Below are 12887 nucleotides of genomic sequence, written 5' to 3'. Positions count from 1 at the left end.
ACAAAATCACATAACAACAGTGTTCAAAACCAGAAAACCTTGTTGGTAGGATTTTATATCTACATATATACACATTTACAAATTTAATTTCAACACATCCGTGATGTTACTATGTGTACGGGTTGCCGTTACCTACGCCAATAAACCATGTGACTGATTCCTGTCACGTGATGGTTATCGACCGCTGTGTAGCTGGGAAATGTAGTATCCCGCCACGTACGTGCGCGGTTCGATTCTGCTCTCAGATGCAGGACTGTGGAGCACCGTATATGAGATTCGGCTATTCGTACATATTCTGTATTGTTTAATGTGTCCTCGGGAGCTCCCTGAGTTCGATACAGTGTCTGGGGTATTCACACTGTCATGGATGGCGGAAAGGAGTTAGGTGGTATGTCATACGTTCAAATGCTCATAATGGGAAGTGAGGAAATGGTGACTTTATAGTGTGAGTGTGTAATGTTGTGACCAATAATAAAGATTGGAAATAAAAAATATATTTCCAATCAAGAGTGACTAGTGTATGGCTTATCGTTCATAATTTTCAGACCCTGGAGAGACGCTAATGTTTGCGTGGCAGCACCACAATTGTGGGTTGCTATGCGCAGCCTGGGCGCGATAGGGCTGAGGTATATGGGTAAGCCAGTTCTTAAAAGTGCTAGTGATATAAAATTTTATTACAGAACTCATCATTTACGAGAGAGCTTATTCCTGTCCCTGACAACTTCATATACCTATATGTGAGGATAACTCCTCCCCACAATTAAGCCCCTTGGGGGTCTTACAATCCAGGTCTATGATGTATCTGGATTCTTTGACTCTCAGCTGTGTTTCGTAATCTCCACCACGTATATTTTTGGGGATTTTATCGATGCCAAAGAATCTTAAACTGCCGTTGTTACTGTTGTGTTTTTCCTCATAGTGGTGAGCCATCGGGTAATTATGATCCCTATTAGTGATGGCACGTAAGTGCTGTAGGATCCTCACCTTCATTGGGTGTTTGGTGCTGCCTACGTATCGGAGGCCACAAGGGCACTCCAACACGTAGACAGCAAACTCAGTGTTGCAGTTGATTTGTTGCCTGATCTGCTTTTTTTGTCCTGTGCCGATTAGAAAATCCTTACGGGATTTGCCATTGCGATCCGCTTTGCAGCTACCGCAGGTAGTAAATCCGAACGGTATCGGGGGCCAGTTCATCCGGGATCTGTTTTCTGAATAGCTTTGGACCAATTGGTCCCTGAATGATTTTGCTCTGCGGTAGGTAACTTGTGGTCCTTGTCCTACATATGTGCCTATGATAGGGTCTGTAGTGAGTAGATTCCAGTGTGCCCTCAGAATTTTATTAAGTGCCCATGCACCCCTACTGAAATTAGTAATCATACGGGGTGGGCGTGGTTGGCTCTTTTTGTTCGACTCATTCTTTCTTTTTGCTGAGTCTGAGATTTTAAATAGGACTTCCTCCTGTTTCAGATCCTTTACTTTATCCTGAGCAGTTTTAAGGGTCTCCTCACTGTACCCCCGCTGTTTGAACCGCAGAGTCATGGCCCTTTGTTCTTTCTCAAAATCTGCATCAGTGCTGCAATTGCGGCGAGCCCTTAAAAATTCCCCATAGGGTATACTCTTTTTCAGAGGTATGGGGTGGTGGCTCGCCGCATGCAGCACTGCATTGCCCGCTGTGGCTTTACGGAACAGGCGAGTGGTAATACGTTCCTCCTTTATCTCAACTGCTATATCTAGAAATTCACAGTATTTCGTACTCATGTTATACGTGAATCGTAAGTTCAAATCATTTACTTCAAGATGACCTATGAACTGTTTGGCCAGGTTTTCGGGACCATTCCATATTATGAAAAGATCGTCGATGTACCTGGCCCACATAAGAATGTGGTCAGTGTACATCTCCGATTCCTGGGACCACACAATCTGTTCCTCCCACCAGCCTAGGAAAAGATTCGCTAGGCTGGGGGCAAAACAAGTTCCCATCGCGGTCCCTGACCGTTGGCGATATACAGCTTTTTCAAAGAGGAAGATATTCTCCTGTAGGCAAAACAACATCATATTTTTCAGCATCACATTGTGTTCCCAATAATCCATATGTCTACTTCTCAGGAAATACATGCATGCATCTACTCCCTTTACTTGGTCAATACACGTATACAAAGAGCATACGTCCATGCTTATCATCACATAGCCTTCCTCCCATTTCAGATCATGCAACTGTCTCAGAAAGTCTGGACTGTCTTTGCAGTAGGATTTCAAGTTGCGTACATAGTCATTCAAAAATAAATCCAAAAATATGGACGTATTCTCCAATAGCCCTCCATTCGATGATACTATAGGGCGCCCTGGTGGTACTATGTGTATATATATATTACCTACTGGCGGTCGCCAGTATGTAGTTATAGTTAGGATTTTTTTCAATGCAAAATCTCAAAATTCTATTTGGAATAACTTTGGCGCCGGTTGACGAATCTGCCAGAAAATTTCCTCAAATTTGCCTCGTCGAGCTCCGGTCCTTCCCTAAAGGTTTGGGGGGGATTCGTCAAGCGGGGTCCGAGATAAAAGGGGGGTCCCAAAGCGCGTTTTCCCCATGTTAATTTCCATAGGGCGGTCAAACTCACTTTTAGCCCGAACGGCTGAATGGATTTACACCAAACTTGGCAACATTGTAGGGACTGGTAGCCCGATGTGCCTTTGCTATGTCTCAAGATATGTGGTCCAGTGGATTTTGAGTAATTTAGGTTAAAAAAAATATATATATCTATAGGCGCGCCCCGGTACGCGCACCGGGGAGCGCACTGGGCGTGCAACGCGACTTGCGCATGGAAAGCTGATTGGTTCACGGGTGTCTGTAAACATTCGAAACAGTCCGGAGCGGCCACCATCTTGTGTCTCGGTAGGATCGAGACACAAGAGGTGGCATAAAAAAAGGGGGAAATGACTATAAGGGGGCAGGGTAGACCCCCCCCCCTGATCCCCTAGGTTTGATGTGGGGGCTATAATAGGGTCCCGCGGGGCAAAAAAAAAAAAAATCCGCTTTGCGCGGGGGAGCGCCCGGTACGCGCACCGGGGAGCGGACCGGGGAGCGAAGCATGGGGAAAATCCAGGGCCTTATTTATGAAGGCCTTGCAACAGTTTTGCGCCGCCGGTGCGTCACTTTTTGTGATGCACCAGCGGTGTAAAAAATGCGCCGCGTTGCGCCATATTTAAAAAGTGACGCATCTAGGTAGATGCGTCACTTTTTAAACCCCTGCGCCACATTATACCTGCGTCAGGTATAATGTATGCAGAGGGGGCGTTCCCCCGCAAAAAGCCTCGTAATAGTGACGCAGTGAAATCTATGAGATTTCACTGCGCCACTTTTAGGACGCTTTCGCGTCAAAATCTTGCGCCTGCCTCACAGCAGTCGTAAGACTGACGCAAGCCCTTTCACATGGGGCTTGCCCCATGTGAAAGGACGCATTACTGAAGTTGCGTCACTTTTGTGACACACTCCAGCAATGGTTCACTTTTGCGCTTACAGATACGTGAGAAATAATGACGTATCTGTAACTCCTTGCGACATGATGCATCATACATTAAATATGACGCATCAGGGATGTTGTAAGGAGTGCGCAGTGAAAAGTGACGCATCGCTGTATTCACGCAGCGATGCGTCACTTTTCATAAATGAGGCCCCCAGTTTATTCACTGTGTCACCTCTACGACCCTTTCTTGCGTCAATACGTCCCTTTTGCATACATTACACCTGACGTAGGAATAATGTGGCGCAGGGGCTTACAAAGTGACGCAACTACCTAGATGCGTCACTTTGTAAATATGACTGAATAAGGTGCATTTTTTACAGCACTGGTGCGTCACAAAAAGTAATGCTCCGGTGGCGTTAAAGTGACGCATGGCCTCATAAATGAGGCCTTCAGTCTTCTACTCATGCGTCATATTAAATTTATGACGTATTATGTTGGAAGTTCTTACAGATACGTCAGTATTTCAGACGTATCTGTAAGCGCAAAAGTGATGCATTGCTGGAGTGTGTCACAAAAATGAAGCAACTCCAGCAATGCATCCTTTCACATGGGGCTAAGCCCCATGTGAAAGGGCCTGCACGCCTGTGAAACAGGCGTAATATTTGGAAGCAACAGCGTCATAAAAGTGACGCAGTGATATCTCATAGATTTCACTGCGTCACCTCTACGACCCTTTCTTGCGTCAATATGTCCCTTTTGCATACATTACACCTGACGTAGGTATAATGTGGCGCAGGGGCTAACAAAGTGACACATCTACCTAGATGCGTCACTTTGTAAATATGACTGAATAAGGTGCATTATTTACAGCACTGGTGCGTCACAAAAAGTGACGCACCGGTGGCGTTAAAGTGACGCATGGCCTCATAAATGAGGCCTTTAGTCTTCTACTCATGCGTCATATTAAATTTATGACGTATTATGTTGGAAGTTCTTACAGATACGTCAGTATTTCAGACGTATCTGTAAGCGCAAAAGTGATGCATTGCTGGAGTGTGTCTCAAAAATTATGCAACTCCAGGAATGCATCCTTTCACATGGGGCCAGGCCCCATGTGAAAGAGCCTGCACGTCTGCTGTGAAACAGGCGTAATATTTGGACGCAACAGCGTCATAAAAGTGACGCAGTGATATCTCATAGATTTCACTGCGTCACCTCTACGACCCTTTCTTGTGTCAATACGTCCCTTTAGCATACATTACACCTGACGTAGGAATAATGTGGCGCAGGGGCTTACAAAGTGACGCATCTACGTAGATGCGTCACTTTGTAAATATGACTGAATAAGGTGCATTTTTTACAGCACTGGTGTGTCACAAAAAGTGACGCTCCGGTGGCGTAAAAGTGACGCATGGCCTCATAAATGAGGCCTTCAGTCTTCAACTCCAGCAATGCATCTTTTCTTACCCTTCCACACCCCCGTTCCTTTTCAACATTTTCTTTGAATATCCACATTCCCCATATTCACTCTTCTTCTCCTTACTTTCCTTCCCAACACTCACCTTCTTTCAGTCCCCCTACTTCACTTCCTTTCTCCTCTCATACCTTTATGTTCTTTCTTACGCATTTTCCTTTCCATTATCAATGCACTCCAATTTTTTTAGGAATATAGCTCTTTGATGAGAATTGGAGGTAGTTCTGAAAATAACTTTTTTTTTTCTTCTTTTTTTTAAGAACAGAAACAAAAACAGGGAATGGAAACTGCTCAACAGGAGCAAAAAAAACAAAAAAAATTAGGGCTGGGAACGGCAGTGATGGTTCTCCAATGCTCGAACCATGAGCAGGACACTTTGCTCCCCATAGGTAAGGAGTTGATCACAGTATCTGCATTTCACGACACCTTTGTTGAATGCAGGTTGTATATTAGGAACCAGCTCCTGCGATCGCCCCCTTCCAGAAGTAGTTGCTCCTCCGGTGGATGTAGAGGCCCCATCACTGGGAACCTCTTGTGCCAGAGCCCTGACACTTTCCCGGGCAAAATTCTGGGGGTGCCTCCTCTCCACATGCCGTATCATTGTGAAGTTCCCAAAAGAATATTTTTTTTTTGGGGTCACCCCGTGACAGGACTTGTTTGCAGATCCTGCACTCCACTTTTGGAGCATTCACCTTTTTCTGGTTAGGTGGTATTGAAAAAAATTTCCAAATGAAATGCTCCTTCACCTTTGGCTGAGGAGGCTCTTCGTCGATGAATTCAGGCTCATCTTCACTGCTGGATGGTCTGGCAGCCATGATTAACCCAGAAAGATGCAAGAGCAAAAAGCCAGGTCTTTCAGTCACAAAAGTGAAAGAAGAAGTGAAGGAAATGGGTGGGGATTTCATTCTTTGTAAAAAAACTGTTAGCAACCAATGAAAAGTGTTATTTTAAGGTCACATGACTTGACGCGCTGACGCTGCGCGCACCGGAGCGCTTCTGGGTGCGCACACGCGGCGCGAACATAGGCGCGTCCGGGGCGCATACGCGGCGCGAACGTAGGCGCTTCCGGGGCGCGAACGTAGGCGCTTCCGGGGGCGCTTACGCGGCGCGCCGAAGTGACGTTTTGATAGTTTCACGGAAATGCAAAATCATTATCATTTCCTTATTTTAAAAAAACTGCTTTTATATGTATGGTACTAAATGTCCTGCGTTATTATTTACTTTTCATTCATATTTTTTTTCACGAACGAAAGTAGCGCTCTGGGTGCGCTTTCCAGAGAGCTTACCGGAGCGCGCACCCAGAGCGCCCCAGGAAAAAATGATAAAAAAAAAAATAATAATCATTAATACTTACTCAAAACAGCAAATTTATTAAAAAAAATCGTAGGTTAGAACCTCGATATAGAAAGGAATTAGCTTTTAAAAAACCTATGAAATTCACTGAAAAAACCATAGGTTTCACACCAGTTATAGTTAGCTGGAAATTTTACTGACATAAAACCATTGAAATTCCCACGTTATAGTTAGTTGGACTCACTATAACTTGCGCGTGTAATGCACTGCTGATGACATCACATATTACATCACTCATGACATGGTCAGTGACATCACTCATGACATCACTGATGACCCCATCCTTGTGACAGAGTGACAGACCTCCTTTCACTGTAAAGTAACCCTTGAAACATATAATCAAAAATAGAAACTAACATTTTAAAAAAAGTGGATATACCCATACCAGTTACAACAACCAATTCAGTAATTCCACCATCTATATACACATCCACTCATTCACCAACAGTTCTATATAGTCACTCATACATATACTCACTCATCATATGTAGTGATACACCTATACATCCTGTTACACACCGACAGTCATCAAAAAGTTACTCACACACATATTCACACATGCAAATAAACTAATAAACATCCATTTATTAACTCCTTCGCTGCGGCGGCTATTCCGCCGCAGCGCTAAAGGGGCGGGGCGGCCGCACGGCGGCCGCATGCTGGTGACGGAGCGGTTCCGTCATGACCCGCCCCGCTCATTAGAACGCCCGCGCAGGCGCGAAATCAGCGCCGCGCAGGCGCGGCGGCTGGGCCATGACGGAACCGCTCCGTCATCAGCACAGCTCAACTGTAGCTGATGACGGAGCGGTTCCGTCATCAGCAGGGGAGGGGTTAACATATACAGATATACACACACTACCACCTTACTTCTAAGGAAACTTACACATACTTACTCTCTTAAACAATCACTTATAGAAACACATACTTATTTAAACAGGAACTGTTTCAATCTCTCACTCTCACATATACTGACTTATATATATCAATACTCACATATACTAGATTAAAACATATGTAGTTACTGATAAAGACACTACTGAGGCAGTCATTCACTCACTAACACACACATATACACACACTCATCCACCCATACAGTCCTGCACATATGCTGTCTTCAAAAAACATATAAACAGTGAGTCAGTCATTGATGCATCTATATGCTAAGTAACACCCCCACCAAACCATACAGACACTCATACTGATACTAAAAAAAATCTAATAATCCATATACATACACATGTAGCTACTCACCAACCCATGTAGCCATTTATACACAAAGTGAAACACTGATACAAACATTTAAATATTTAAACATTACTCGCTAATATATGTATTCACTAAGATACACTTAATAAACCAGTTAACCAATCATTTAAAAAAAAAAAACATTCATTAAGACAATAATTTAAACATTTATTCTTCCGTCGACCTTTACATATACATATATAAAACATATTTATTTTTCAGAAAGACACACATTCACTGGATGGTGTCATGAGTGATGTCACTGACCATGTCATGAGTGATGTAATAAGTGATGTCATCAGCAGTGCATTACACGCTCAAGTAATAGTGAGTCCAACTAACTATAACGTGGAATTTCATTGGTTTTATGTCAGTAAAATTTCCAGCTAACTATAACTGGTGTGAAACCTATGGTTTTTTCAGTGAAGATATATATACCCAATAGCATACCTCATTTAACAAACCATTTTAATTACAAATAAAAAGTAAACAACATAAAAAATGACAATTTACTTAAAATATTTAACACATTAAAAACAATCATTATAAATATTATAATTTTAAATAAATAAAAACATAATATAATAGTTAACAATATAAAATAAACTATAACATTCTACATTTGATACATTATACTATTCCCACTACAGTTCATGCAAACCTTAGCAAAGTGTTGGATTAGGAGGAATAAAATTCACTTGACACAAAGCAACTGTAGCAAAACTGTTACATTACACAGGGCTACAATGTAATATTCCCACTCCTTTCAGTATAAAAGTAGGGAAATTCTTAATTGCGGAGGGGTACATTTGACTATTTCCACTGCAATCAGTGCAACAGGATGGAAAGCAAAGAATTGCAGAGGGGTAACATTAACTATTCCCACTCCCGTCTGCGCAACAGTTGGGAAACTGTTTGATTAAGGAGGAGTATCATTTTCTATTTCCACTACAAACAGTGCAACAGCATGGAAAGCATAGAATTGCGGAAGGGAAAAATGTACTGTTCCCACTCCAGGAGTGCAACAGTAGGGAATGTATTGGATTACGGAAGGGTATAATTTACTATTCCTACTCCAGTCAGTGCAACATTAGAAACAAACAACATAATAAAATATTTTCAAAAACATAGTAAACAAAAAAAAAGAAATATAAATATATATTTTAAATAAGTATTATATTATTAAATACTTATACATTACAAATATTATAATTAAAGTACAAATCTATATTCTCAAAATAACTAATAAATACAATATTATTTACATTTAAAAAAACACAACATACAATTATAAATAATAACAAAATTACCTATTTTTAAATGCATTACTTAAGTAACTTTCTACCCCTATACTTAACAGAGTTCACAACACATATCTAAAAGTCTTTATTAAAGTAATATTATGTACAAATGTTAAATAATTAAGTATTAGGAAATATAATAATAATTTATTCCTAAACTAATTGTATTTAATTACTACCCCACCCTTTATTCACTCAAATCAACACATACAAAAAATATATAAATTAAAAAATGATTCCATAATTTTCATAATTAAATCTCAAACATATATTAATAATTAATAATAAATTAATATGTAATTATCTTCCTACCATTTACTCCTACAAATTTAACTGACACCTAATATATAATATAACAATAATTTATTTACATAATTATTTATCATTTCTATAAATGAACAATATTTAGTATTATTAATTTCCTACACCCTTTACACATACCCAAAAATATTTAGAAATTTAATAATTTCATAATTCTTTTCAATTGAAAGAATTAATATTATTCAAAAAATAACAATTAATTATTAAATTATTCTAATTTAGTTATGTTCTACCGTATACCCCTCAAAAATCCACAACCCATCCTAAAATTTAAAGTAACAAAAAAAGATTACATAATTAACATAATTGTCAATTAAATAATGAATATCAATTAAAAATGTATTACTTGATTAAAATTAATTTACTTCCCACCTTATACCCCTACAAAATCCACAACATCAAAAATTTTGCTTAATAATATTAATTGCACAATTTACATAATTATCAATTAAAAACATGAATATTCATTCAAAACCATTTTTAAATTAATTATAATTAATTTGTTTCCCACCCTGTACCCCTATAAACTCACAACCAGCTACGGTATTAAAAATCACAAAAATGTATTCAATGTAATTTGTTTTCTTTTCCTCTTGGTTTTTCTAGGAGTATGTTTTCTTTTTGTGTATTTTTGAAAAACTCAATAAAAAACATAAACCATCATTATTTGAAAAATCTACAACATATACATTTAGATTATAAACTAAAGTGCCTAACAACAATTTAAAAACAAGATTAACAACTATAGTTTTGTAAACAATATTAATGACTTCAATATTTTCAAAATCGATATTACTTACCTTAAATCTATGTTCTTGACAACGGTTTCTTGCTAACGAAATGTCCATATCACAATATTTTGGACATGATGTTTTGGTAGCACAAAATGTTTCTTTCAATATTTTGTCTGAATAGCCTTCTTGTCATGTTGTGTTACCCAGGAGCCATGCATCTAGTCACTTATGGGCTACACATTCTGACTTATAATTTGAAATCTTTGGTTGTAATGGGTTGACCAGAAAGGTGATTCAGGAGTCCAGGGCACCAGCTCTTCTGACCACATGTGAAATGAAGGTAACCAATAAAGCGAGGAGGAGGTGAATGAGGACCAGGACCACTCCTGCTCCAGTAAATGACTGGAAATCAATAGCTATATTGAGACGAACTGGAGGGGGACAGGTGGTCCATAATCCCGTTTCAAAAGGATCAAGGGGTATTTGGGTCCAGTTTATCCCTTGCCTTAAATTTTCATCGGGTTCGTTCTGTTTCCAATTGCTCCAGAAAATGGGAAGAACCCATTACCCATTTATTTTAAAAACTTGTGAAAGTAAGACTGACAAAAGTTAGTGTCATATTTATGTATGTTGTTTTGTTTGCAAGATCCTTAGTTGTGGAGTCTTCCAAGTTTGTTCATATATATTAGACGCAGTTTGGTACTTTTTATACGTATTTAATTGTATATGTGACAATGAAGAACTAGTTCTAAACCGCTCAGCCAACACGTGTTTCGCCCCATGTGGCCCACCAGCCTGAGGCGAAGTTCAATAAGTACGGTCTGGTTTGTCATAGGCATCAATGCTTCTGGTAAAAATTAAGTCCTCAGTTAGTGCTCACAGTTCTGGTCATTATGTATCAGTCTACCTTCTCATTAGGTCATCTTTTCTGTCGCGATGTGGTCTGGTGTCACCTTAATACGGGCGATTCATGTATTTTTTTTTAAATTTTATTTAAGAAGTTTTATATAGCGCTAGCCAGACCGGGGGTATCGGAGCGCTTCACATCAGTTACAGAGCAGATGAAATGAGAGCAGAACGTAATGCAATAACGCAAGACAGTCGTAATGACAATGACACAGAGTTCTGTTGCGAGGACTTGAAAACACCGCATCCAGGAGGGGTGAGGTGTCAATCTCAGGGCTCCAGCTGTTTCTATCTGTTCACTAGGGCTCGATCGAGGAAGAGGGTTTTGAGCTGATTTTTTAATTTAGTGAAAGAAGGAATAAATCTGATGTGAGGGGGAATAGAGTTCCAGATTTTGGGCGCGTTACCAGCGAAGGACCTGGCAGCGGTTTTTTGTTTTTGTGATTTTAGCGGGTGAGAAGTAGGGTGTTAGAGCTTCTGAGAGTTCTTTTCTAGCTGGCTTTTTTAAGTTTAGCGGCCAAATATTCAAGTTTGCCTGTGTGAAGGGCTTTGTGGGTGAGGAAGGCTGTTCTGAAGTTTGCCCGCAATTCTATTGGTAGCCACTTGAGATCTTTGAGTGCAGGAGAAATGTGATCAAATTTCTTTATTCCCGTGACCATTCTGGCAACCACGCTGAGAGTTGTTTTCAGAAGGGCAAGATGTGTTTTCGCTATTCCAGAGAGGACTGCGTTACCATAGTCCAGACTAGACCGCACCAATGCCTGGGTGGCTTGTTTAAGATCTTTGGGTGTGATAAAAGGTTTAATTTTGTTCAGTAGCTTCAGGTTGAGGAAGGTGCTCTCCGCCGAGATCTTAAAGTGTTTAGACATGTCGAGTTTTGAGTCTAGGGTGATGCCTAAAGATTTGACAGAATCAGCCAGGGTGAGGTTCCCATTGAGCGCATCGATAGCTTTTAACCACTCTACCATTTGTGGGTTCTCATCTTTGTTTGGAAATGAGGAGTAGTTCAGTTTTGTCCGGGTTCAGTTTATAGTGGTTAGTAGTCAGCCAAAGTTGTACTTCTCTTAGTGTTTCATTGAATCTTTGAATGTTTGTGGCCAAGGAGATTTCCAAATAAATGTGAGTATCGTCAGCATACAAGTGAAGAGGGATGTTGGCTTTTCTGAGTAGGGAGGTGAGGGGTTCCATGTAAATGTTGAAGAGTGAAGGGGAGAGCACTGAACCTTGGGCTACTTCCCTATTGACGGGGTGGAGGTCGGACTCAAAGGTTTTGATTTTGATTCTCTGGAAGCGGTTGTGGAGGAAAGAAGCGAACCAGCCTTGAGAAAGCTATATGAACAAACTTTGAAGACTCCAAAACTAAGGATCTTGCGAACAAAACAACATACATAAATATGAAACTACCTTTTGCTCAGGATTACTTTCACAAGGTCCATAAGGCTGTGTCATGTTTCTGTGATTGATTGTGAAATGAAAGGGAGTGCTGTGGTGATTTTGGAAGAAGAGTCTGAGCTCCAGGGCCTCATATTGAGCTTGAATGTCTGTGAAATCCTTCTCTAATGTTTTCCTTAATACAGCAGAACAGTTCACCATAGTGACGGTCTCTGACAGCATCAAAGAAGAGGTTGAAGACTATCCGGTGACCGGTCCAAGCCCAGAGGAAGCTAGTCCTATTACCAAAACTGCAGGTAAGTCAATCTGAGGGCTCATCTAGACAGCGCATGCGTTGTCTCTTCCTGACCCTTTGCTTTCTGTCAGAATCATTAGAGCTTGCCAATGCTTACCATTTATTGGATTCATTGTCATGGTAATTTTCTTGCTTTTTATTGGTTAGCTGTCTTAAGATTCCTCCATCTTTGGAGAATGGACGTATTACTTGTGTCCTTCAACTGGTTGTATCATTGCTCTGCATTTCTTTTGGCGCTATTTTTTTCTTTGTATTTCAGCACTCTACAAAATTTAATTTTTTTCAGCTGGCTCCCTCGTGTACTAATCACCCCTATGTGTCCTTCCAGTCCTCCACCATTTTTTCCCCGAACAAATTCACTCACCCTCCCTCCTTCAGTTTTTGCTTGCCGCCATCAAGTCT

General features: G+C 40.4%; 1 protein-coding gene across 1 annotated transcript in view; it reads left to right on the top strand.

Annotated features, from left to right (window-relative positions):
- The window catches only part of LOC147700308 (uncharacterized), a 249147-nt gene that overhangs the window by 223940 nt on the left and 12320 nt on the right, over window positions 1-12887 (top strand). The window contains exon 12 of the mRNA XM_086935681.1: window positions 12376-12486. Within this exon, the coding sequence (XP_086791807.1) occupies window positions 12376-12486 (111 nt within the window). The remainder of the gene's footprint in view (window positions 1-12375; window positions 12487-12887) is intronic.

This window comes from Lissotriton vulgaris, chromosome 8 (assembly GCF_964263255.1).
Source record: "Lissotriton vulgaris chromosome 8, aLisVul1.2, whole genome shotgun sequence".
In the NCBI taxonomy this organism is placed as follows: domain Eukaryota; kingdom Metazoa; phylum Chordata; class Amphibia; order Caudata; family Salamandridae; genus Lissotriton; species Lissotriton vulgaris.
Note: the sequence above shows the minus strand (reverse complement) of the source record. Positions and strands in the feature narration are given on the sequence as shown.